The sequence below is a fragment of the Herpailurus yagouaroundi genome, unplaced genomic scaffold (genome assembly GCF_014898765.1).
Source record: "Herpailurus yagouaroundi ecotype Mexico unplaced genomic scaffold, PumYag 29, whole genome shotgun sequence".
Classification (NCBI taxonomy): domain Eukaryota; kingdom Metazoa; phylum Chordata; class Mammalia; order Carnivora; family Felidae; genus Herpailurus; species Herpailurus yagouaroundi.
In genome coordinates this window covers 110,035,447-110,063,239 of record NW_024412377.1, presented here as the reverse complement: position 1 = coordinate 110,063,239, position 27,793 = coordinate 110,035,447, and the positions used below count along the sequence as shown (strand labels likewise).

Here is a 27,793-nt window from a genome sequence, read left to right as displayed (position 1 = left end):
GTTCATGATCATGGCCTAGATCTGTTTTTTGGTAAGGGATTACAGAATGATGACATTCTATTGTATTTGCATTTATTAGCAGAAATTCTGTGAAGAAGAGATCTGATTCATCAACTTATTTGATAAGTTGAAATACAATTCATGCAGGAAAGGCAGGATAATTTTTTATTTTCTTGCTCTTAGTACTTTTTTTTTTAATTTTTTTTTTTTAACATTTATTTATTTTTGAGACAGAGAGCATGAACAGGGGAGGGTCAGAGAAAGAGGGAGACACAGAATCTGAAACAGGCTCCAGGCTCTGACCTGTCAGTACAGAGCCCGACGTGGGGCTCGAACCCATGGACATTGAGATCATGACCTGAGCCGAAGTCGGACGTTTAAGTGACTGAGCCACCCAGGCGCCCCTCTTACTACTTTTTAAAGTCTTCTCTTTTATATACTTAGAATTTTTGTTTCATATTTACCCATTCTTACTGAATTAACTATGAAGTGGGTCTGTTTTGGACCCTCTAGTAGAAGTAATAGAAATACCTGTCATGAGATATAATTTGACATAATCCACATTATATGATATACCCAAAGAAATCAATTACATGTGTATTACGTGCAAAACTGTATGTATGTGGACTCCTGACCAAGGTTCAAAACTTTACAGGTGTATATTAGCAAGTTATAAGATGTACTTATGGATAATTATATTCCTATATGAATTTGGGGTAAATACACTTTAATTTTTTTCTTTATAGCTTTTGGACTTCTTGGATCAGCATCCGTTTTCATTTACTCCTCTAATTCAGAGATCACTGGAATTTTCTGTAAGCTATGTATTTACAGAAGTTGGTGAAGGCGTTACATTTGAGCGATTCATTGTTCAATGCATGAATCTTATTAAGATGATTGTAAAAAATTACGCTTATAAGCCATCCAAAAATTTTGAAGGTAATGCCTTACTGGTAGTTTGTTTTTTGTTTTTTTTAATGATTATTATTTCTTTATTTTATATGTGAAATAATTGGTATTTTTATGCATTTTTTTGAAATCTTAAAGTCTGAAAAACAAAATGTTGCTGGCACATGAAATAGAGATAAGTGTTAGAGACTTTAATATGTGAGTGCCAGCTTTAAAGGCCATATAATGCACTTAGTAACTATCTTTTGTAGCACAAAGAGCAGTTGAAGCCTGCCAGTTTAGGATTAATTACTCCAGTAACCATTGCAGTTAATATTGTACTTATTTGCACAAATAAAATTTTTCTGACTTGATATGAAGTGAGTTTACTTCTAGACACGGAATTCATTTGTGTGTGTATATGCAAGATGAATGAGAAATTATCTTAGAGATGTATGTATATAAGTCACTGCACTGTGGTGTATTAATACAGCATGGTAATGTACAGGCTGTAGTGAGAGGATGGCTACAAGATGATGTGTGTGGGGGGCAAATAAGAACTGTCTTTGAAATTTGCCCTTGATAAAAATGAAAATCCGTACACCACTTGCTCTTTTCCCCCAAGGGTATATTTTTAATTCATTTAAGTTACATAATCCAATTTTGGTAAAATGTTTGTATGATTAACTTGGAAATTTTATGTTTTCTAGACAGCAGTCCTGAAACTTTAGAAGCACATAAGATCAAGATGGCATTCTTTACATATCCCACTTTGACAGAGATATGCAGAAGATTAGTCTCTCATTATTTTCTGTTAACTGAGGAAGAACTGACAATGTGGGAAGAAGACCCAGAAGGCTTTAGTAAGAATCAGTTTTTCAGTTTTCCCATGGCTTTTCTCCCCTTCCCTAAATACATATCGTCTCTTTGAATGATATATATAACACTGTATTTTTAATATAAAACTTTTGTTCTGAGAGTCATGGCTTTTAAAAATTAATATATCCTCTCTTTATTATCCATTGGAACAAAAGCAGAAAATGATTTTTTCAAATATGTGGAGTTTTCTCCAGAGATAGACCTTTTAAAATTTTTAGATGTTCCTATGAACATATCATGTAGTTTAAATCGAAAACACCTCCTGTCTCTATTATCAGGTGTGTGATTCATCCCGTCTGATACTTTATTTGTAGAAATTTTTATTTCAAAAATAAATTTGGAAAATTTCTGAATTGCTGAATGGATCACCTATTTAAATTTTAATTTAAAATGAGTCTTTTGATGATTAAAATATTTTTACAGGAGATCTTTTTTATCTGTTTGAATTTTAGTAATAGAATAAATGTATCTGAGTCATTCCTACAGAAAATCAAGAAATCGTCTGCCTAATAAATAAAGTACCTGGTGTGTGTCTCTAAAGTGCCTATGTGCAAATTACTTTGGCCACGGTCAAACATAGGCTAAATTTTAACCTTTTTTCATCCCTTTGGGTGACTTTATGTAGTTCTGTTCATGTTCCCTAATAATTTAAGAATGCCTTAAACATTTTGGAAGACCTCTCCCTCTTTTTGTTATGTAAAAATAAATTTATTTCATTTAGAAAATACAGCATTACAGTGTATCCTTTTGTGTTTTTGCTTTTTCTCTTAGCTAAAATCTTCTGTTTCATATTGCTTTCTTTGGGTATTATATATAGTAATGTAATATGAATCACTGAATTCCTCTATCTGTAAAAGTCCCCTAAAGTATTTTATTTTTTGAAAATTTTTCTTTAAATATTGGGAATTTTTGGAAAATGTGACTATTTTAATTTACAAAACATATTGAAAAAAATTATTGAGATGAAATAATACCAGGATTATAGCTATTTTGAATGCTTATACTATGTACAATCGGTTGATATCAGATACTTTGAAAGTGACAAACATTTTGAGCTTTCCTGCATACAGAATTTTTAATGAAAGTGCAAATGCTATGTCAGCACTTGATAGGACACTGATAATCACAGATATGATCTGTAGTGTATAATAAATATGTGTAAGGTGTTGTGTTCCCAAGGATTTGCTTTCAGTAAAATGTTTAAAACCACTCATGGAAATAGACTGGTTATTTAAAATCTTGATATTCCAAACCTTGATTTTGGAAACATCATTATTGCATTTCTGGAGAGCATCATTGGTCATATTTTTAATTACAGCAGTGGAAGAAACAGGGGGAGATTCTTGGAAATACAGTTTGAGGGTAAGTATTGATGGAAAGAAAAATTGACAAGAAAATATTGTCAATTTCATGCTTAAAATATTGTGCAAAAATATGCTTAATATTTCTGTAAGTCTTAGTAGAGAATGATATTCTATTGATGATTCCAAGCATTAAACTAGACAAATTGAGAGGAAAGTAATTAAATTATGAATTTTAACCTGAATTTTTTTGTTGTTAAGTTGGGGGTTGGAAACAGAAGTTTTATTTTACAGTCATACTGATTGGAAAATAATTGTCATTGAAGAAACAAATGTTTTTGAAAATGAAAACTGTCTTTTTGGCTGGAATGATTTTTTTCCTCTCCTAAGTATTTCAGTAATTCTAAAGCTTTTTTTGATACATTATTTCTTATACCACCTCTTGTGATTCTCAGAGACCAGCCCACAGTTTTTATTTTTAGAACGCTTTCTAAGCATGCATTATTGGTATGGCCAACATTTGAGAAAACTTTATCAAATGTAGTCTTTGAACTGTTTTTTTTTAATGAAAACTTGTGTTTATATAATTTACATGATTTTTTAATTTTTCTAAAAATATAAATGTTTTTAGTTATATAAGGTTACATGGAAAACCAGAGATTATTAATAAAAAAATTATTAGTGCTTTAAAATTAAAAAAAAATTAACCACTTTAATTTTTTTAAACTTTGTATCCCAAACTTCATTTATTCGTCAACTCATGGCTAGTCTTGTTTCATATAAGTAAACCCCCAACCCTAGTTGGATTATTTTAAAGCAAATATTAGAGGTGACATATCATTTCATCTGTACATGCTTCAGTATGTATAGAAAATTTCTTTTAAAACATAAAGCATAGTACCTTCAAAATGTGTAATTCTTTTATATCATGAAACATGTAGTGATTCAGTACTTTTAAGAACCAGAAAGAGAATCATTCTTTTTATATACTTAACATTGACTTCTGTTACTGTTTGTGTCTGTTAAAAGGAATACTATTCTGTGTAGTGAATTGAACTCATGAGTTGTGGTTGTTACTTGTTATGTCATTGCTAAGAAAATTTATAATTTTTAATGTATTAATTCCTGGGTAGTCCGTTACAGCACTGAATCTGCAAATGAATGTGGCTTCAGATTGCTTTTTTAATTTAAGGAGTTGTTAATTAAAAATGTTATTTTCTCTTTGTAGTTTTACTTTTTGAATACATAATGCTAAATGATTCAAATAGCGAAATAAACTTTTTCTATGTTAGGAATCAAATTAAATTTTGATTCCTCCCCACCCCCCCGCAGTATATTTATAAACATTGTAATCTACTTTATGTAAAGATACCAGAAATTGGAAACATTTTTGGAGTTTTAGGATTTTAAAAATGGGTATTCTTTTCTTTATTGTAGAATTAATCAGTACAATATACCATTGTTGTCACTGGAAATTTGGTTTTTTTCCTCTCTAGCCTTGCACTGAAGTACTATTTATAGATATATTCCATGAATATAATCAGACTCTTACTCCTGTACTTCTAGAAATGATGCAAACACTTCAAGGTGAGGTATATTTTATGATACTTTCTCTATTAATGCATGTTGACTTAAAATAGTGTGAATGCCTGCTATGTGCAGTGCACTATTTCCTACACCATATAATAGAAATCTGAGAAAGACCCGAATGTGTTCTTTTGTTTTTTCTTTTCTTTTTTTTTTTTTTTTAAAGTTTATTCATTTTGAGAGAGAGAGAGAGAATAGGGGAGAGGCAGAGAGGGAGAGGGAGAATCTGTGGGGCTCTAATCCACAAACCATGAGATCATGGCCTGAGCCGAAGTCAGGAGTCAGACACTTCACCAATTGAGCCATCCATGTCTCCCGCAATGTGTTCTTTTCTGTTGGATGGCTTTCAGGACAGAGAACAAGAATGGGCAACTGATGAAGGCAACCTTGAGATAGGCATTGAACGTGATAGTTGGATTTTGTTCTCATAAACACACTAGCCTCAGAAGCGAAATAGTGTTTTACATGGTCAAGTATATTGGATGGGGAAATAGTCTACCTGGAGCGTGCTGTGGAAAGCAGTGGGGGAAAAAGATGAGAGTAACAAATGTTAGGCTCAGAATGGTGGTAGTGGGAATGGAAAGAAGGTAACAGATTTAAGAGAGAATGATGATGCGAAAATTTTGTTATTTGATCTTTGTTTGCAGCTACACAAGTAATTAATTACTTAATTATTAACTGCGATTTATCATTTTTGACTTCTCTGCTATATAGTAAATTCTGGGACGAGGGCACTGATCATATCTGTCTTGTTCACACATAATTCGCAGTGCCTAGTACACTCAGTAACTGTTTGTTGATTGACTTTTGGCACCTAATTGACTACTGAGCAAGGGAAAGTGATCAGACATGATCCTGAACTTTAGAATCTTAATGACAGGGAGACAGTTGTTAGTAGTGGTTGGAGATAGAGTTTTCCTTTTGGAGTGTGTGTATAAGGAGGCTTGGGAGAAGAAAAACAAGTTCAAAGACTGAACGCTGAGATTTTCACCTTTAAGCATAGGAAGAGGTGAAGGTCCTACAAAAAAAGCCAGGTAAAAAACTAATGCAAAGATGTAAGAAATGGTATGGGGGTGAATCCTGGGTAGAAGAGCATGTTACTAGAAGTGTCCAGTGATGGAAGAGACAGAAGGCAGTAAAATCCCCTGAGACAAAAGATTATTTGAATTGTTGGGGCAGGAATCACATAGTAAGGGATGAAGGATTGAGTAGATGATGATACAAGGAAATAACAGCAAGAGAAGCTGCCATAGGGAAGGAGATGCCTGATCTTGTTTGTAGTTGTGCGAGAGTAGCTCACTTTTCATGCTTTTGTTCTCTCAGAAACCTAATAGATAGTTTTTTTCCCTTGGTTTATAATTTAAGCAAGAACACGATCAGTCAGGTTTTGAATTTGTGTGTTAGTGTATTTTCGTATGGATTGATTTCTAAGGTATAGTTATGAACTAAATTCTTAAATTTGATGGTATTTAGACTGCTTAAGTTACTTTTTTTTGTTGAGTTGAGAATGTCATTTCCATTTTCACCCATGCATTTATTATTATTTGTTTAAACCACTGTAGTAAAGTGGATAAGTTATTTAGGTTATGCTCTGATAAGTTGTTGGGTGCTTATAAGGTTTTCAGTGATTACGAAGTTTAGTTTTCTTCCTAGTTGTGGAGCAGTTTGTTTATTTAGGGCTGTATTTATTCCAGCGTATTAGCCTGCTGAGCTTAAGAATTCATACTTAACAGCAGAAGAGTGCTTTGATAAACTTGTTCAAAATCTTTGTATCCTAGAGCAATAGACTTACTAAGTAAACTGCTTTTCATGGCTTAACCATCACACACTCCTTTCTGGACAGTAGTGTGAGACTGCCAACTTTTAAAAAATTTTTTTAATGCTTATTTTTTTATTTTGAGAGAGAGAGTGGGGGAGGGGCAGGGAGAGCGAGGGGAAGAGAGAGAATTCCAAGTGGGCGCCATGCTGTCAGTGCAGAGCTCAGTGTGGGGCTTCAACTCACAAACCATGAGATCATGACCTGAGCTGAAATCGAGTTGGATGCTTAACCTTAAGACTGAGCCACCCAGGTGCCCCAGAGACTGCCACCTTTTTATTCTGAAGGTTCCACTTTACATGATGGCTCCCTGTTTCTGTTGGCACTTTTCGTTGTGTTGTCGTCCTTTAATACACTGTAATAATCTGACTTATTTTTTATATTTCGAGATGCTTGTGTGAATAGCCTGTGCTTTTTTTTTTTTTTTAATGTTTATTTTTTTGAGAGAGAGACACATAGAGTATGGGTGGGGGAGGGACAGAGAGAGAGGGAGTCACAGAATCTGAAGCAGGCTCCAGGTTCTGTCTGAGCTGTGAACAGAGCCCGATAGGGGGCTCGAATCCACAAACCGCGAGATCATGACCTAAGCTGAAGTCAGATGCTTAACCACTGAGCCACCCAGGTACCCTTGTGCTTGTTCTTTTTAAAAATTTATTTTTTGTGGGATTCATCTTTTTATTCTTTCTTTTAAGAGGTGTTTTTTTTTTTAATCAGGGTATAATGTATTATGTGCTAGTTAGCAATTTGTGGCATATACTTTGCTAGAATGTTGCTGACATAACATTTTTCAAATATGTTATAATGATTTTTAAAATTGTAATAAGGTTTTACATCTTGTACCTGTGTTCTCCATGATGATTACAAAACTTAGGCTTTCCATTTACATGTCCATGTATATTTAATATCATGAAATTTTTTGTACTTAACTGAAATGGGAAACTAACAAATTGAGTTGAAATCAAATATCTTTTAAAAATTAGTGTGATTTACCCTTGTTAAAACTTATTTTTACAGGGCCCACTAATGTGGAAGACATGAATGCACTATTAATCAAAGATGCTGGTATGTTAAACTAAAGTGATTTTAAAACATTGATTTCTTGAGTAATAAATATTTGGTATGTCTAGTTTGTGGCAGGTGTTACTCTGGGAGGTTGGGATACAGGGGTACCTACAACTTAGGAACTGTGTGGTGGGGGAGATAAGCAGACCGTTGATTGTAACATAGTACGAGTTGATTAATTCTAAAATAGGTGGCAGTTAAGTAGTACATTGGAAAACCAAAAGGAGTTTTGGTATGCCTAGGGAAGGGCTCCTAAAGAAGTGTGATGTGAGAACACCAGGATCAGTGGGAGTTAGCAAGGGGAGGGGGGGCCTGTGTGAGAAGAGAGTTCCAGGCAGAAGGAGCAGTATGTACACAAACTTGAAGAGAAAGGGAGCAAATGCAGTTAAGTTTTGAGCCGGGAGTGTTTTGGTTTAAACAGAACGGAACATAAAGCCTAACGGTTTGTGCTGAGAGATGAGGATGGAGAGAGGTAGGTATGTAGGGACCAGATCATAAAATACTGTGACCCTTTGGAAGCAGATGTTGCTTTTTAATTTTTATAATTTGATTTGAATAGTTTTAATTGAATGCAATTTTCTGTTTGAAAGCACTAAGGGCTGTTTAGGAAAAAGTGTCTAAAGAAACTTTAATCTTTCTGAAATTGCTATTTAAGTGATTTGTCTGATTAACATTGTAAATTTTCCCTTATTAGTATATTACATGTTTTAAAGTAGTTCCTAAGGATTAGTTTCTTACATAGGATACTTGACATTTGGCCCAGCATCTGAAATTAAATTTTTTTTTCTCAAATCTTCTTTGTAGTGTATAATGCTGTTGGATTAGCAGCTTATGAGCTGTTTGACAGTGTTGATTTTGATCAGTGGTTTAAAAACCAACTTCTTCCAGAATTACAAGTCATTCACAATAGGCAAGTATAAAATTTGGTGTTTATGATATACTTATTTTACTTTTTAATTTTCTGATGAAGACAAGACATTAAAATTGCATAAAATTTTTAAAAAGTTATAGTATGACTTAGCTGGTAGTATCAAGTATAAAAAAAGACGTGCTGTTTACAGCTAAGAAAAATAAAGACACTTATGTTATTTTACTTCACATGTGAATTGTCACAAGTATGAAATGTTTGTTGTTAGATAAGATACTTTGCAGGAGGAAATTTTATGCAAAGGTAAGGGAAGATGGAGGTCGCTGAAATGTAGGAAGAAAATGTGTACAAAAGAAAGCCAGTGGGATACTTAGCATGAGCTGAGCCTGGTGTGAGTAGTAGTCTAGCACAAGGGGTAGCCCTGAAAAGTGACTGTCGTGGGACCACACAGCATGCTGCAAGTCTGGAAGAGGGTAGATAGGATGAAGGGACACCATGGCGGAAAGAATTTGGACACACTTTAGGGCTGTGTTGTGTTGCCTCATTGAGTAGGACAGACCTTTCTGACACTTAGTAGGACTTTTCCCAGTTCTTAGGTTTCATATGCATTTAAGTACTTGACTACTTGATTTTAGGTACCAAGTGACCTAAATGTAAGGGAAAAGGACTCTCATAGTTTCTGTAATTTTTTTCTTCTGCTGATTTATCTCTGTAGATGTGGTGCCTATCAGAATGTGTCGCATGTAGTCTTAGATAGCGTTTTTTAACTACAATAATGAATGAAGACATCCACGTATGGCTCATTTTATAAATCTTGAGAGCCATAGAACTGTAGAGTTGCAGATGCTTTAAAAGTAATTTTGACAATGGGTGGCTGGGTGGCTCAGTCGGTTAAGGCTTCCATGTTGATTTTGGCTCAGCTCATGATCTCACAGTTCATGAGATCGAGCCAAGCCCCAAGTCAGGCTCTGTGCTGGCAGCATGGAGCCTGCTTGGGATTCTGTCTATCCTCTCTCTCTGCTCCTTTCCTGCTTTCGCTTTCTCTTTCTCTAGAAATAAACATTTTTTTAAAAAAGTAATTTTGCCCAATAAGTTGCTATTTATTGATTGAGTTAATCATTTATTCAGTCATTGAATATTTTCAGTTTGCCATGAATTTGCTATGCCCCGTAAAGTGTGTGGTGAGTAAGATGTATTGTGACTCTGCCCACAGGAAGTTAGTGAACCTTTGATCTAGAGAAAGCCTTCAGTAGAAAGACACATGTGTGCTTTGATTTTCCTTAAAGCTTAGAGGCTATTTACTCTAGATCTGTGTTGTCAGGTACAGTACCTGCTACATATGGCTAATGAGTAGTTGAAATGAATTTAATAAAAGTGATGAAATGACTTTAAATTGAAAACCTGGGGAGTGTAAAATATGTATTGATGTTGAAATGATAGTATTTTGGATATATTGAGATACATAAAAATATGAAAATTTTACTTTTTACTTATTTTAATGGGGGTAATAAAAAATGTAAAATCACATATTTGCTTACATTATATTTCTTCTGGACTGAGCTGATCTAGACCAGTATTTCTCAAACATGCATATGAATCTGTTGGTGATCTTGTTGAGATGCACGTCCTGATACAGGTTATATTTTAGGGTCTGGGTCAGATTGTATGATTCTGTCATGCTTCCAGGATAATGATGCTGCTGGTCCAGGGACCATATTTTGGGGAATAAACTAACTTCTAATTTTAACTCTGCCCAGAAGTGACTGTGATCTAAGTGAACTTAGAATTTGAACTTTCTGAGCTTCCTTCTCTGTATCCGGAATAGAATGTTGACTGTAGCAGTCTTGGAGATCTCAGTTCAAAATTGATGGTTCAATGGTTCCTCCATTACACTGTATACAAGTCTTGTTTACTTCCACCTCTGTGACTTCGTTTAAACAGTCCCCATCCCTTCAAATAGCATCTTCTCGATTTTCTACCCAAGTATTATTTAGCTTAAAGGCTATTCAAATCCCATTTCCCCCACCCACTCCTTTCTCTTCCTTTTCTGAAATCCTAGTATATAGCTTTACATTCTTTAATTCTTTTAGGTGAGTTGTAAATGTTTTGAGGGCAGGGAATACTTAAACAACTATTTTTCAACTTTAATGAGCACTTCTTTCTATGTGCTTGGTCATCTTAAAATTTTCTAATTTTCTAAAAAATGTGGAATCTTCATTAGCTTATTCCATTTATGTACAAAACAGTTATCATCTCACCACTAAAATTTATATAGTATCAGTAAGAGACTTTATGGGTAGAATTCTTAAACATAATTGTTTATAGCTTTGTGGGTCTTTTTTTCTTGCTTTAAATAGCCTTCATTTCCTTTAGAAAAGACGATCATAGAGAAAGAAATGGGTATATTGTTACTGAAAATGTTTTACAACTTTAAAAATCTCATTTTTGATAACGAGTCACATTCTATGATAGGATACTTAAATTTGAGAGCTTAGGTGGTTTTGTAGTATGTGTACTGTGGTACAGTTAGAAGTGGCTTTTAAGTTTTTATATAAACAATACAGATTGCTTCCTTACTATATTTTAAATTTAAATGATAAAATACACTAAATGAAGTATACTTTGTAGAATATTTACCATTTTAATTTCATGATTTTTCCCTATTCAGATATAAGCCATTGCGACGCAGGGTGATTTGGCTCATCGGTCAGTGGATTTCTGTGAAATTCAAGTCTGACTTAAGACCCATGTTATATGAGGCAATTTGTAACTTGCTTCAAGATCAAGACTTAGTGGTATGTTCCTTAAATGTTTTAAGACTATTTTTTATAAGTTTAATTGATGTTAAGCTTCATATTCAGGAATAGTTTATAGATTTAGTATGTTGGTAACCTTTCACTCTTGTAGTTATTCCTTGGCAAGCAGTTTGATTTAAGGGAGGGAAGTTCTTTGATTATTATTTACCCTTATCATGAAGAGTCAGTGAAAAGACATTTAACTAAACTCTAGTTTTGTAGAGTCAGGTGACATTTTTTTTAAAGATTTTTTTTTTAGCTTACATATTTTTTTTTTCTTATTCAGTATGGATTTTGTCATTCTCATACTTGAGGTACTACCATCTAGTTCATCTTGACTGTTAATTTTTTCTTTGTCTCTCATTTTTGAAGGGATTTTTGGTGTGTGTGTGTGTGTTTTAGCCTTTGGAATTGTTTCCTTTATAATAAGTGTTGACATAATATTCTTTTTTTTGGTAGAGTCAGAGAGGGCACAAGTGGGCAAAGGGCAGAGAGGGAGAGAGAGAATCCCATGAGGGTCAGAGAGAAAGGAAGAGAAGAGAGGCTCACTCAGAGCGAGGCTTTATTTTATTCCTGAGTGAATATATTCATGACTTACTGTACATATTCCTTGTGTTGGGCTTAGACTGGACCCTAGCATAGTCTTGAAAAGATGGAGTCTAGTGGTCTTTTCCTCAGTTTCAAGTTATTTTTATGTAAAAATATGTGATTTTTTTTTCTGCCCCCGAATTAGGCTGAGGTCTTGTTTAATCATTTCTCAGTATACTCCTTTAAAAAATTTTTTGAACCCATTCTAGCCTGTTTTTCAGCAAAAGCTTGGGCCATCCTTTTCTCATTTCCACGTGTGTACATAAGCTACTTTCTCTGGGGGGTGTGTGTGTGTGTGTTTTAGCCATTGGAATTGTTTCCTTTATAATAAGTGTTGACATAATATATATATATAATATATATATATTTTTTTGAAGAGTCAGAGAGGGTCAGAAAAATAATGTTCTGTGAAGGAAAACATAATTAGAAAGATAAACCTGTCGGCACTCCTGGGTGGCTCAGTCGGGTGAGCATCCAGCTCTTGGTTTCAGCTCAGGCCATGAACCCAGTGTTGTGGGATCAAGCCCCGGATTGGGCTCTGCACTGTGTGTGGAGCCTGCTTAAGATTCTCTCTTTCTCTATTGCTCTCCCAATTAAAAATAAATAAATAAATAAATAAACCCATTGTAGAAGCTCAGTGTATTCCAAAGGCAGATAGAACTGTTATTTGGATTTTCACTTGGCCATTATCTACTTTGTGTAAATAGTTGGGAATTTACTCTAAATATAATGCTGTAACTATTAAATAGTTTAAACATGGGAAGTTACAAGGGAATCCAGTTATATTTTACCATGTCTAAATTCTTAAAAGTTTATTAATAAAACTGTTTAGATTACTGTTTGCTGGAATGAGTTTACTTTTGTAATACCTTTAAAGTATTTATAGGTTTAAGTTTTTCTTTGCCCAGTTGGAAACATTTGCTCTTTTCTCAGAGGTATCAGACAGAAGACCTTAAATGTTTTATGAAAGTGTTACAAAAGGATTAAATTTCACTTAAGTTTTCTTAGGGAAATCGAGAAATTTTTTGAATCTTTTACTCATTTTTGAGGTATCTGTTCAGAAAGAAATAAGAGAAATTTAATTCTGCACTTTAAGAGTGGAACATTAATTACATCCCAGTAAGTATTACTGGAGAAAAAGGGTTTCATGGCTGGATAAGTTTGGAAAACACTGGGCTAAATATTCCAGTAGTCCTCTTTGCTTTAGGACTGAGGAGAACCTTTGAAACATACATTTGAATAGTGACTATCCAAGATGACATATACACTAATATCTAAGGAATACTCTTAGAGGGAATGCTGCTGTAGGTTCAGCTTTTGCCCTTTTCCTGTGTATCTTCTGGTGATTTCATCTCAGTTTTAAACCTTCTACACTTGTTTGATCCTGCCACCGATATTTTGTTGATACTTCTTAAGACTTTGTTTAGTAAGGTACCAAGTTAAGGTTGCACACTTTGGCCTTCTAGTGTATATAAGATCTTTAATTTCAACTTGTGAGAAATGCTGGCTAATGTGGGAGGATACTTTATACACATATTTATGTACACGGCAGTATACAAACACGTAGTATGTACATACGTATAGATGTGTTCATGTGTGTATATATGCATGTGCTTACATAGATACTGCTGAATCTAAATGTTCTCTGGCTTTCATAATCTACATTATCTTGCTTGAGTGCTTTTACCGGGTTGGGATAGATTTAATCCTGAGCAAGTATGGTTATCTATGTGGCTTCCTAATCTTATAACCACATCATCACAAGACTGGCTGCAACAGAGTAGAGATAGTACAGGTGCACCGGGGGCACCTGGGTGGCTCAGTCAATTAAGCATCTGACTTTGGCTCCGGTCATGATCTCACGGTCCATGAGTTCAGTCAAGCCACATTTCGGGCAAGCTCGAGCCACTTCGAGTTCTACGTGGACAATGTGGAACCTGTATGGAATCCTCTCTCTCTCTCTCTGCCCCTTGTTTACTTGTGCCCCTCCCCCAAAATTAATAAATAAATGAATGAATAACTGAGTTTTAAAAAGGCTAAATCTTTAAAAAAATATATAATGCAGTTACTGGAGAAAGCAACTTCTCAAATAGGACTCCATAAATTTTATAGTATCCAAGGCCACTGGGTGGAGTACATTTCTATCTCTGATAGTTGCCTGACATTTTGACATTGTCATTTGATCTGGGGGAGTATAATGCATATTGAGTGAATTTCTTTCCTTTAGTTGAAACATTTAACTAGATATAGAATTTAGTCATGGCTTGAGTTCATGTTATGTTTTGTGGAAACTCTGGGTATCGTAGCCTGTGCCAGTTTAGCTGACCAAATCCCAGATAACCCTTGAAAGAGAGCGATAGGGATGATGCTTTTGTGGTGTGATTTGCCCAGATAACATGCTGACACACAAATTAAGATTTGGAAGTGTCAGGAACCTGTACAAATCTTTGTGTATTTGTGAACTTTGGAATTTAGAAAATCTCAAAATAGATCTTTGGATATTTCACGGATTTCCTGTAATTGTGGTTGCAGATGGGAATGTGTGTTCTTCCTTCTGCCTCCTCTTTCCATTTTCTCCTCCCTCCCTCTTCACCAAACATCTGCCAGCTTCACCAGCCTCACCCATTTGCCTGTCTCTCATCTGTGATCTCAGCCTTCTCTCCCTGTGTGGCAGCACCTTTGTATTCTTCTCTTAGTCCCACCCTTGTCTCACACTTAGGGCAAATTATCCATTTTCCTGGAAGCACCCCCTGGATTAAAGACTGTTGAAACAAATTATGAGAAACTGAGAAGGGTGGGAATGGACACTAGTTGACTTTTTCAAGTCTTGTTGCAAAATAAGAGGAATATTCTTTTATTTCCAGATGTTAATAACCTCTCTGACTTTAATATTAGCAAAAAGTAAAAGTGATTTGGAATAAATTTCCTGCCATTTGATATTAATGATATTTAGTAGCTTCAGAATTATTAAAATCTCATGATGCACTTTCTTTTAGGTCCGTATCGAAACAGCAACAACACTGAAGTTAAATATCCTTTAAAGAATTTAAAAATACTTCATTGTGATGGGGTGCCTGGCTGGCTCAGACAGTGGAGTGTGTGACTTTTGATCTCAGGGTTGTGAGTTCCAGTCCCATGTTGGGTGTAGAGATTACTTAAAAATAAAATCTTTAAAATAAAAAAATACTTCATTGTGAAGAATTTTAACACTTTTAAGTAACTTTTTTTGCGAAATTTGTTAGATCGCTTAAAATATAGTTTTTGATTATTATATTTGGGTTTTAGATCTATTTTATTCTGATTAACCTCATACATTCTCAGTATTCCTTAACTGCTTTTTACCTGTTGATGATTTTGAATTTAGAACAGATCAGTTTCTGCCGGTGAGAATATTTTTAAGATTAATCACAATCTGCTATGTCTTTTGCAAATTAAGTGTTATTTTATAAATGAAATTATATGTATGTGATACTTATTGAAGCCAAATTTAAAAGTACATTAAGATGATTTTAGAAGTTTACTACCTTTATTGGTAATTTTTTAATTCATAACTTTATTTATATTCTGCTTTTTTTTTTTTTTTTTTTTTTTTTTATTTTAATTTTTTTGTAGTTAATTTTTAAAATTTTTTTTTTTTTTTTTTTTTACCTTTTTTCCAATTACAAAACATCTAGTAACTTCGTTTTATCTGTGTCTGTTACTTATAGTCCTCAACTATTTCTTTGTGTATATATGCCTGTATCCTGCATTAGATTGTAAATTACTTGAATAGTAGAACACCAAGTCCTACTGGGTCATCTTTTTATTCTTCATTTAATTCCCAGAAGCCCACATGGTGTTTCACTTAACAGGTACTCAGTAAGCACTTGTTAAATATGTTAATAAGACTATGGCAGTAGTATTTATTCTTAGGAAGACTAGGCAAGAAGAAAGTTACATGATAAAGTGTCTGTGTGTACTTCTTGTGGAGGTCGTACATGGACAAACTTGTAGAGAGGATTTTCATTAGGAAAAGAATCATTAGATATTTTGGGATGAAATAAATATGTTTTAGAAATCTGCTTAAAAATGAACTATCTGGGGCGCCTGGGTGGCGCAGTCGGTTAAGCGTCCGACTTCAGCCAGGTCACGATCTCGCTGTCGGTGAGTTCGAGCCCCGCGTCGGGCTCTGGGCTGATGGCTCAGAGCCTGGAGCCTGTTTCCGATTCTATGTCTCCCTCTCTCTCTGCCCCTCCCCCGTTCATGCTCTGTCTCTCTCTGTCCCAAAAATAAATAAACGTTGAAAAAAAAAAAATGAACTATCTGAAAGATCAGATGTGTGTTTTATTTAAGTATCTGGCATTCTGTGACCTATGAATCCCTACTGTCATTTTGTAATCTAGGCGTTAACAGCCAGACATGGATATTTGTTTCCTATTTCCTAATAATAAATATTCGGTCATTCTTTGAATAACAGATATAAATCTATGGAAAGTGAGATCTCCATGCAGCATATCTTAAGGGCCACATCAGAGAGCTGGTATGCGAGTATACTTATTGGTATTTCTTTTGTTTTAATGAGTAGACTTTGCAAAACAAAGTATCTTGTGATTGGCAACAGGCACACCAGGACACTGACCAGACAACGTTAGCAGCTTAGTTTAGCGGTATAAAATTTAAACGCAAAATTTAGACACGGTTTTCCACTGAAAACATGATTCACTTTGTGGATGAGTTTAATTCTAAAATGGACCAATTAAGGAACAATAAAAAAAAGAAAATCCCCCCCCCCCACCAAAAAAAAGAATGCGATTCCTAAACGTTGGCAACTTGAACAATTTCAGCTTTCTTTAGGTAATGCTGGAGTTCTGGTTGCTAATCTCTTATTTATTGCTTTGACATTATGGTTTAATTTTGTTATTTCAGTTTGTGAAGATATTTCTATTTCTCTTATGACCCTTTGTTTTTTTTCTGTTTACCTGCAGTATTTGGAAACCATGTTCACACTACTTTTTCAGCTGCTGCAGCAAGTTACAGAATGTGACACAAAGATGCATGTTTTGCATGTCCTTTCCTGTGTGATTGAAAGAGTAAATATACAGGTAATTTTGTTGTAAAACATTCAATGTCAGGTGAGTGGAGTATATGTAGGATTGCAGTAATAGCTTTGCTTTATCTACATTGTTTAAAAGTTAACACATTAAAATGCTTATAACCTATACGGTTGTGATTTCGCTTATATTGACATGTGTACTCGCATTTTAAAAAAATAACTTGAGAATATTAAAATCTAAAATTAAAAAATTTTAAAATGGGATCAGTAATGTAGAGGGGTTCAGAATGCAGAATTTTATCTGTCTTAGTAGAACCAGTTTATATTTAATAATACTTCTTAAAATTCAGTGTGTTTGAGGACATAGCCACAAGTGTGTCAGCAAATGCAGCTATTTTCAGAGGTCGGTTATATTTACCTTCAAAATTAAATGTGTTTTGCAGTTTGGTCCACATATGTCCATGTTTAGCTTAATATAAAAATGATATGTAAAGTTCTCAACAGATATTAAATATTAAGTTAGTTATTCAGCTTCCCTATGTCTCCTAATTTGTGTGAAAAACTAATAATCCAAGAAACTACCTTATAATTAATTACCCTTGTGGTTTCTCATATCCTAGTTCACCACTCCATATCCTTGTTCGAAAAGTACTCAAGTAAATCTGTGAGTTACTAGGGAAAGATAACTGAATTCATGTCCCCAGATTTGGAGTTTGTTGCTGTGTCTTTTAGTGAGTTCTGATTGCTTGAGCTTGTTCTAAAGTAATTGATGAGAATTGCTATCAATTACTGAATAATACTAAGTTACCAACTTCCGTGCTAAATAATTTGCATATATTTCTCATTTAATCCTCACAAGAACCTTTGGGTGAGGGTTGGAATTTATCATCTCGAACAGGTTGAGATTTTAAGGAACTTGACAAAGTACATACATCTTGGTGGTATTACCAGATTACCATATCCTTGTTCGAAAAGTACTGAAGTAAATCTGTGAGTTACTAGCGAAAGATAGCTGAATTCATGTCCACATTTGGAGTTTGTTCCTGTGTCTTTTAGTGAGTTCTCATTGCTTGAGCTTGTTCTAAAGTAATTGATGAGAATTGCTATCAATTACTGAATAATACTAAGTTACCAACTTCCGTGCTAAATAATTTGCATATATTTCTCATTTAATCCTCACAAAAACCTTTGGGTGAGGGTTGGAATTTATCATCTCGAACAGGTTGAGATTTTAAGGAACTTGTCAAAGTACATACATCTTGGTGGTATTACCAGCCTTCACAGTCAGCATGCACCTCCAGCGGCAGTTTTGAGTCACTGTTAATCACTTTGAGCCGATCTCGGTTCGAGTGTCTAAAAATAGTGTTACCTTACAATTTCCTTAGTGTTTGGGATTCTTACTACATTAGTTACGTTATTTCATTTTGATACTTGTTTATGAAGAATATTGAGAGATTTTGATCATCCAGATAGTTAATTGAGACTCTTTTAAACTCCTTTCAAGTGCTTGTGTCTCCTGTGTCGTTTGGGTAAGGTCTTTAAGTTTGTGTCCTTATGTGTATATATATATATTTTTTAATGTTTATTAGAGAGAGAGAGAGAGTGCGCACATGCGCTCAGGGGAGGGGTAGAGAGAGAGGGAAACACAGAATCTGAGGCAGGCTCCAGGCTCTGAGCTGTCAGCACAGAGTCTGATATGGGGCCTGAATTCATGGAGTGGTGAGATAATAACTCATGCAGTGGTGAGATAATAATCTGAGCTGAAGTCAGATGTTTAACTAGTCGAGCCACCCAGGTGCTCCATTGTGTCTAAAATAATAAAGATAATTCTGAAATCACTTGACTCACAGGTGTCTTAAGTATGAAATTATTACACATGTGTAGTATGCTTTAGATCATTATACAAATGCAGTAAATTATTGTTCATTAAAAAATTGTAGAAACAAGATGTGACCATTTTTTGTAATCTTATTTAGATACCATCTGGCTAATGGAAACGTATTAAAGATTTCTTTCTGTGGAAATGAATTTTCTTACCTACATCCTCCCGAATCTCTAAATCTTTTTAATCCTAGGTTGAAATTCCTCATGCTTAGTAAAATTTAAAGTTTATTTAAATTTAATTAATTTATTTATAAATAAATTATAAATATTTATTATAATTTATTAAAATATAAATATTTATATTTATATTTATATTTATAAATAAAATTTATTTATTTTTTTTTGAGACAGAGAGTGTGTGCTTGTGTGTGCGCAAGTGTGGGGGAATGGCAGAGGGTAGGAGAGAGAGAATCCCTGTCAGGCTCTGTACTGTCACTGCTGAGCCTAACGTGGGGCTTGAACCCGTGGACCGTGAGATTATGACCTGAGATGAAACCAAGAGTTGGACACTAAACTGACTGAGCTACCCAGGTGTCCCCTCATGCTTAGTAATTTTAAAAGTGCTTTTGTGTTTTTATCCATATGCACTTTTTAGAACACAGATAGCTAAGCAACTCAGGTGACTGTGTCACCAGTAAATAGTAAGATAGAGTTAATCCAGTAGTATTTTGTGTTTTCAGAAATCAGGAAATCATCATGAATAGTATTTTCAGGCATCTGATTCTTTAAATTTCCTGTGTTAACCTTTGAACAGTCCTACTGCTTATATATCATTCACCTGTCTTTCATAGGCTAAATTTGATTTTTGCCCCTTGGGTTACAGACAGTTTGAGCCATCTTACAAAAAACAGTAAGATAACACATAATGGTTTAATTTTGAAGATTCAGTGAAGTGTCACCATTTTTATAATATAATGTACAATTATTTAAAGATTATATTTTCTCTACTTTTTGAAAAAGTAATTGATAAATTATTCCATTGCGGCAATCCAGTAAATACATAGAAGAAATAGGTAATCATCAGGTTTGGATGTCAGGCAGATAGTCTTTGAACTTCTGCATTTCTCAAGAAAAAGAACAAAATTAAAGGGCCTGTGTGAAATATTAAATATTTTATGAAAATTATATCTAAAAGACGTGTCATTGGTACTTACTTTTTAAAGTCCCCATGTATGGAAAACCTTCTTAGAACATTTCTTAGGCTGTCACATACTTGATTTTCAGTAATGTGTTATGAAGGAAAGTGGATACCTCCCTGTATATGATGATGACTTAACTCATATTCTATTTTCTTTTCTTTTTGAGTATAGGTGCCAAAAGATGAGTGTATTTGGTGTACTTTTTCATGTCATTTGTGTTAAGCTGATAGTTTAATGTTTTATAGGGTTGTTATTTAGCCCAGTGTCTAGTAAACATTGCTAATTCCATGTGATTTTTTAGGTGTTGACCAAATAATTGATATTGGCCTACCAAAATAGCCCATAGATGGTAATCATTTTCAGGATTGTATATGAGCAATATTTTTCCTTAAGTCTTTTCATTGAAATATTTTGAATGTACAGAAAAGTTACAAGACATCCACACCCATATATCCTTCACCTAGTTCTTTCAGGTTTTAATTTTTACTGAATTTTCTCTTTTTTTAATCTGTGTGCATATACAAATTCTTGTTGTTAAACTCTTTGAACTTTAGTTTCAAGCATCATGGCACTTTGTCCCAGAATATTAGACTTCTCTTCTTAACATAACCATGGTTAGACTCGGGAAACTTATATTAATGTAATATTGTTATCTAATATCAAGTCCATATAAGATTTTCTCAGTTTTCCCAATAGCATACTTTTTAACCTCCTCCCTTTCAGCCTCAGGGAACATATTTGGCTCTCATGTTCTCCCTCTCTTTTCTTAAGGTTTATTTATTTTATTTATTTTGAGACCGACCGCGACTCGGCCCCCGCTCCCCCGCGGGAACAGCGAGAGAATCCCAAGCAGGTTCTGTGCTGTCAGTGCCCAGAACATGGGATAAATTGTGAGATCATGCCTGAGCTGAAATCAAGAGTGGGATGCCTAACCTACTGAGCCACCCAGGCGCCCCCTCACTGTTTTTTGATCTCCCGCTCTGCACCCTTGTTTTGGGGGGCTATCTTTTGCAACAGTAACTCTGGGTGCTTATTGAAATTCATCTTTGAAGCAATAATTTAAATTTAGAATATCATCAATTCCAGTGTACAGCTACGTTTGGGATGTAAATATTTTCTGACTTTCGAATGTACTCCCTTTGTGCCCCTCCTTGGAAAGTGTTCTCACTTGAATATTAAAACCAAAATTGGTTTATTTTCCATGTCAGTAGAACATGCTGTTATACATTGTTTTCAGTTAAGTATGAATGAGCTAGGTACTTTAAAACCTGTGTTTTTACATACTAGTTGGTCTGTTTTATAAGCTAATTGGAGTGATCTCTGAGATAAAGAACACTTAGCAAGATTAAGTGCTCGATAAATAATAGTGTAATTAAAAATTTGAAGATAAGGTGATATATAATAAATAGGCTTGTAATATTTTTTCAGTTTTATTTTGCTTAAATATTTGGGCAAATACTTAACTTGTCTTTTGTAACCTTCCTCGCATCCTCAAGGGCAACAGATTCTACACCTTTTTTGCTCCCTGTTTAGTGTGTGGCATTTTGTAAGCAAAAATGGGAATCTCATTTTTCTGGGAGTAATTTTTAGTTTTAATACGTGGGATTGAAATAGCTATTGCTGAAGTTGTGAAGGTCTAGTATTTCTGTTTGTCATGAAGCCTACTCTTCATCAGAGCAATTCCCAATACAATGACCATAAAGCAACCGAGACATTGGAGCGCGGTCCAGCTTCAGTGTAGATCCCTTTTATTTTTTAAGAAACTCACTGTCAAGCTGTGCTGTCTCTCAGGGCTTATTTTTAAAGAAATATTTTTATTTTTAATTTTTAAAACTGGTTAGCTTAATCCATGTGGTTTTAAGAATCATATCTTTTAAGAAGGATTTTCTTGGGATGCCTGGGTGGCTCAGTCAGTTAAGCGTCTGACTTCAGCTCAGATCATGATCTCATGGTTTGTGAGTTTGAGCCCCGAATCAGGCTCTGTACTCACAGCTCAGAGCCTGGAGCCTGCTTCACACTCTGTGTCTCCCTCTCTCTTTGCCCCTGCCCTGCTCACTGACACTCTGATTTTTGTCTCTTTCTCTCTCTCAAAAATAAATAAACATTAAAAAAAATTTTTTTTAAAGGATTTTCTTCTGTGTTTTCATTATACCTCCTGTACACCTTTATCATTATACTTATCTTTTTTCGTTGTAAGGGTTTGTAAGTGTACCTTTACATTCTTTTCTTTCTGGTGCCTTGTCCTCAGGGCCTGTTACTGGAGGATGCCATCAGATAATTGTTGAATGTATGAGTAAATGCTGACTTTTTAAAACAGTGTAATTTCCAGTTAGGTAAGCTGTTTTATTAAAAAAGAACTAGGGTATAATAACGTTTTCTGTTAAATTCTCGATAACTGGTTACATTATGTTGCTTTCCTAAATTTTATTTCATGCAGTAAATTTGGTACTTATTTTAAATTCTTGAAAAATAATAACCGTAGAGCTTTATGTCTCTGATTTATTTTTAAAAAGATACATACATAATATATTTCGTCTAGAAAATATTAAATATTTCCTTCCTGGGACTTAATGTTCTGTCATTGTGTCTTGAAGGAAATTGCCTTCTTTCCTAATACAGTCCTTTTGCTTCCCTTCCTTCTGTTGTGATAGATACGACCGTATGTAGGATGTTTGGTACAGTATTTGCCTCTTCTTTGGAAGCAGAGCGAAGAACACAATATGTTGAGATGTGCTATTCTGACAACACTTATTCATCTTGTTCAGGTAAGTTACTTTCCAGTTTCTGAATTTAGTATATTTCTTTTTTTTATTGAAGTCTGATTAACATACAGTGTTCTGTTAGCTCCATCTGTACAACAGTTGATCGGACTGTCCTGTACGTTACTCAGTGTTCACCACAAGGGATGTAGATGCCCCTTGTCACCATACAATGTTATTAGAGTATTATTGACTGTATTCCCTGTGCTGTACTTCTCATCTCTGAGGCCTATTTATTATATAAATGGAGTTTTGTACCCGTTAATCCCTTTTTTATATTTCACCGATCCTCTCCCTCACCTCCCCTCTGGCCATCACCAGTTCTCTGTGCTTAAGATTCTGGGTTTTTGCTTTTTTTTTTTCTTTTTACAAATTTTTCATTGTTTTCATGTGCTTTATTTTAATGGTAGTGAAAGGCCTCCCAGTTATGTCTTTTTCATGAATTATCTTAAACAGTTTTAAAAACTACTTTTGTGTGTTGGCTTTGGACATTTTTTGACATGTAGGAAATACTCTCTCCTTTTTAAAGACGTTTCATTCATTAGATGAAGTGGTCTCTCATGGTGATAGACTCATGATTTGTTCAGTCTGTTATACTTTCCATGCACTTTGCTTGGTATCCAGAGCTTTTCTGTATAAATTTGCTCTTCATTTTCACCCTTTTTTTGTGATCTAACATCAAAATTTTACTTTTTCATAAATTGAGAAGGTAGACAATCAGGTGAGTTACTTTTGAGGGAAGGAGTGAATATGGTTTTCGTCCTCGTGACTTTGAGGTGTCAGGGTTGTGCAGCAGGTAGAGAAGAATCTCAGATTTCAGAGAGTGATGAACAGGCTGTAGTTGTCATTTGAACTATTACAGTGACTTACAGTCTGACGGCGAGAGGACAGAAAGGTAAGATTTTAATGCCAAATCTAATATCTGCATCCAGGTATGCTCAACTGAGTTTTACTGGCCTTGTCCCAAATTGTGATAGATTGTCCAATGGAGAGAGCTCTAAGTTGATAGTTACCACTCTCCATTTTTTGAATAAGTTAAAAATAGGGGAGGGAAAAACACGTGAACACGAGTTTTTAAAAAACCTTTCTCAGACATCCTTTTTTTGAAATGCAATTTTTTTTCTTTCAGTAAACCTTACGGACAAGTTTTATAGTTAAAAAATCCTACCTAAGGCAGTTTCAAATAAATGAATAGTGATACAAAATTCCTGTAAAACACCTTCTTTTTAATGTCTCATGTAGCATCTCTTCTTATCTACTATTTAATTGTTGTGATCTCTTGCGAAGATTATGTCCCTTTTATAGAAAAGGGTACAAAGGTTAGGAGAAGGTTACTGACTGTCCTGAGATTGCCCTCAGAAATAACAGAACAAACTGTGATCCCACCTCTTTTGTGTTACATCTTTGCCAAAATGTGTTCTTATTAGACTCCTTTTGAGAGTTTTGTGAGGGAGGTGTGAAAAAACCCAGCTTCTCTGTCTCCTTAGGTAGGATTACCTCAGGAAGTCTGAGGAAGCCACAGTAACCTGCTCGGAATGTTTGGAGAGGATAGGGCCTTTTCCTTCCTTTGTGACCCTTTTGCCCTCTGTATTTGTTTAGGCCAGAGGTGCAGGGTTCCAGCCAAGTGCTCATCGCCTTCTTGGAGAAAGCATACGACGTTTAATATAAAGTTGAGACTATAGCTTAAAATGTGTTTTTCAGTCATTTGAGAAAATTATACTAAGGGTTACTGTTAAGGTTCACTTTATAGAAAACACTGCCATCTTTGGGCTTTTCAGATTTGAGAGGGAGATAATAGTTTATTTGTATGTTTTTGTTTTCATTTTTTAAGCTCTGAGAACCCAGACTAGTAGTCTCTGATTGAAGAGATCATCTCTTGATCCTTGATTGCCTGCTTTTGTTATTATTTTTTAAGTTGTGAAAAATTTGAAGCATACACAAAAGGAAGAACAATATAATCAGTCTTTAGGTAACTATCACCCAACTTCAAGAATCATCAACATTTTGTCAACATAAATTTAGGGCACTAAAAAGCTAATTGGGGGGTTCCTGTGTGGCTCAGTTGGTTAAGTGTCTGACTCTTGATCTCAGCTCAGGTCTTGATCTCCGGGTCATGAGTTCATGCCCTGCATTGGGCTCCAGGCTGGACCAGAAGCCTACTTAAAAAAACAAACAAAAAAAACAAAAACGCTAATGGAGAGAGTAGAAAATGTATGGGGAACTTACATTTACAGTAGTAAATTGCGCATTTTTCCTTGTGGGTATAATCTAGCTGGGTAGTTTTGTAGGGGAACCATCCTTGTTTTTGATGTCTTTTCTTAGTAAAAGATCTTTCATTTTCCTGTCTCTTGCGTGTTACATCTCCCTTTTTTTTAATGTATCCCTGCTTTTCATTACCGGGTATCTCCTTGTCTTGAGATAATTTGTTTTACGTTATCAGAGAATCAAACGGGACCACTTGTTTGTGGACTTGGATGAGATATTGGCATCATGCTGCTTTGTAAAACTCTAGAGGCCCTCTTAGTTTTAATACCTGACCTTGAACGTCACTCTTCCCAAAGTACCTGGTGCTACCAGTTCCTGTGTCTTTTGGAGTTTCTGTGATGTAAATCAAGTTGCTTCTTGACCTTTTCTTACAGCTGGCTTTGAGCTTGGTTTTCCAAGTTTGCTAAGTTACTGCTTGTCTTTTCAGTCCTTATCTTTTCTTACGTTATCTTTGTATTTATGGTTATGGATCTTTTAAACACATCCTCCTATATTCTTTAAGTGGATCCTGGCAGAGAAGAGTAGTAAATGCATGCGTTAAATCTGTCTGCTTCCTCCAGATTTTAACATTGTGATTGATAATACTGAGTTGTATGGTGTGGCCGGAGCATAGTACAGAACATGGTTATAGGGGCCTGGTCAGGAAGGCCACAAGAACATCTCTTCAAGTTCAGAGCAAGAAGTATTAACATTTTTATTTTAGTAAGGTAATCAGGGTGCCAGTGGAGACAGGGTTTGGAATGGAGTAAAACTAAGGTCAGGGAAAGTGGTTGGTACGTTTTCTGTTAACCATGAAAATAGATGATGCAGATCTGAAGTAAAATGCATGGAAAGAAGGGGAAAGATTTGAAAAATAGTAGAATAAAGGATTGTTGAGATGTGGGGTGAGTAGGAACAGGAACTAGGAGGAGGATGTGAGACTGTTTACCACTAAATAGGTAGTCGTACAGGTCACTTGAGTTTGGAAAGGCCGGACAGGAGCTTTTTTTTAGGAAGACAGTGAATTGGTTCAGTGGTCACCTTAAGAGTTTGAGATGACTTCTGGGTGATGATGTCCTGTACTTATTCAGTGTCTGGAGTTCAGAGATCTGTGTTTGGAGATAATATTTTGGGACATTTTCCGCATGCACATGACACAGGAGAAGGCAGTCCAATACGTTATCCTGTGAAATGCCAATATTTAGGGGGTTTTATTCTTTTTTTCCCTTAACCTAAAAAATAATAATAACCTTATAAATTCACTGACTGTTGCAAAGATAGTGCAGAGTACCCTTCACCTCATTTTCCCTTCTGTGTTATGTAATTATTATACAATAAGATTTCTGCCTCTTGAAGGATTTCTGATCATTTTAATAACTAATGAATTTAATTTTGAGCTTTCATACTGTTGTAGAAAAAGTGTTACTGTGATTTTTTCATAATGTTGTAGACAATGTCTTGCAGTTATGACTGTGGGCCGAGAGAATGTTCACATTTATTTAAAGTTGTATATCTGGGATTGCACACATTCTTCAGGCCATTAGACTACAAAGGTAAATGTCTTCAGGATTTGACCGAGAGTCTTACATGTTTAGCAGAGGCTTTAGTTTTGCGAAAGCTAGCATCTCATGCTTCTTGGGATGTGCACTAAGTAAGTAGATAGATTTTAATTTTTCTAGGAAATTTTAAGTCTGCTTAATAATCAAAACGAACTTGACTAGTTTATCTTAATGTTCCTTTTCTTTTGTTGTTGTATTAAAGATTGAACTACAGAGAGTGAAATTGAACTTCATTTTAAGACACAGTGTACTACTTTATTAAGTGTGACATTTTAATAACTATCTTCCTTTAAAAAGATCTTTAATAAGGTCTTTCAACTGATTTTTAGTTTTAGAAAGAACCAAACTTACTTAAGGATAAGCTTTATGCATTTCCATTTAGGTATTTGTCCCACTAATAAAGATTGAACTCAGTATATATATGGCATCAGAAGATGTATACATAAAGATTTTGTTTTGCTTAACAGAAGATGTATACATACAGATTTTGTTTTGCTTAATAGATTTTGTTTAGCTATTGATATTTGAATTACTTCCTAAATGAGGAGATGTTTGATATTTATTGGTTTCCTTTCTGTGTTAGTCAGATTACAGAGATTATTATGGATTAAAAATTGGCTTCTTATCCTTTATGTTTCCTTTCAGAGTGCTTGGACTTAGTGTGATACACTGAGTCAATCTCCATAAAACAATAATTAGGTAAACTAGAATTTTAGATAAACCCCCCTCTTCTTCCTCCATTTTTTGGGTCATTAAAAATATTAGCAAAAATTGTTCATTAAAAAAGTTTTGTGCATTTTTTTAAAACAAAGCTTAAGAAAAAAATAATTTTTACATTCTTTCAGCATCCTTTCCCCGTTCCTGTATTTAATTCGTGTTAATTTTTTCTGTATACTCCAAAGAAACATTTTTATGTGTGTATCTCTTTGCATGTGGTAGGTGTGTTTAAAAATTCTTGGGTTTTTGCAGTTATTATATACACACTTCTTCATCTTTTAAATCCAGTTTGTAATTATTTTTGAGATTGTTTTTATTCCATGCCTAATACTTTTTCATTGGCTAGTCACTATTCTGGAATATGAATGTACTATGATGCAATTATCTTACTAATGAACATTTTGATTGGGTTCATTTTAGATTACTTAGGTGAGATAATTTATGGAATTTAATATAGCAGTGTTAGTACCACTTTAGTAGTCAGAGGGGAAGATACATATGGAACCTCTTAAAACAGATGTTTATACCATTGGTGTATATGATTCTACTACCCCTGGGCAATTGAATAGTATTTTTTTGCTACTTGCTGTTCAATTGTAAACAGAACTAACCTTGTTTTAGTAGTGCTTATAGTTTGGACCATCCCAGAAAATCTGATGGATTTATTTTTTATCA

General features: G+C 34.6%; 1 protein-coding gene across 4 annotated transcripts in view; it reads left to right on the top strand.

Moving 5' to 3' along the window:
- The window catches only part of IPO11 (importin 11), a 193,646-nt gene that overhangs the window by 63,283 nt on the left and 102,570 nt on the right, over positions 1–27,793 (top strand). For all 4 annotated transcript variants that reach the window (XM_040452231.1, XM_040452225.1, XM_040452244.1 and 1 more), the window contains exons 10-20: positions 747–939; positions 1,599–1,751; positions 3,086–3,129; positions 4,565–4,655; positions 7,486–7,533; positions 8,338–8,443; positions 11,070–11,196; positions 14,781–14,814; positions 15,127–15,167; positions 16,749–16,865; positions 22,491–22,604. In XM_040452231.1, the coding sequence (XP_040308165.1) occupies positions 747–939; positions 1,599–1,751; positions 3,086–3,129; positions 4,565–4,655; positions 7,486–7,533; positions 8,338–8,443; positions 11,070–11,196; positions 14,781–14,814; positions 15,127–15,167; positions 16,749–16,865; positions 22,491–22,604 (1,068 nt within the window). The remainder of the gene's footprint in view (positions 1–746; positions 940–1,598; positions 1,752–3,085; positions 3,130–4,564; positions 4,656–7,485; positions 7,534–8,337; positions 8,444–11,069; positions 11,197–14,780; positions 14,815–15,126; positions 15,168–16,748; positions 16,866–22,490; positions 22,605–27,793) is intronic.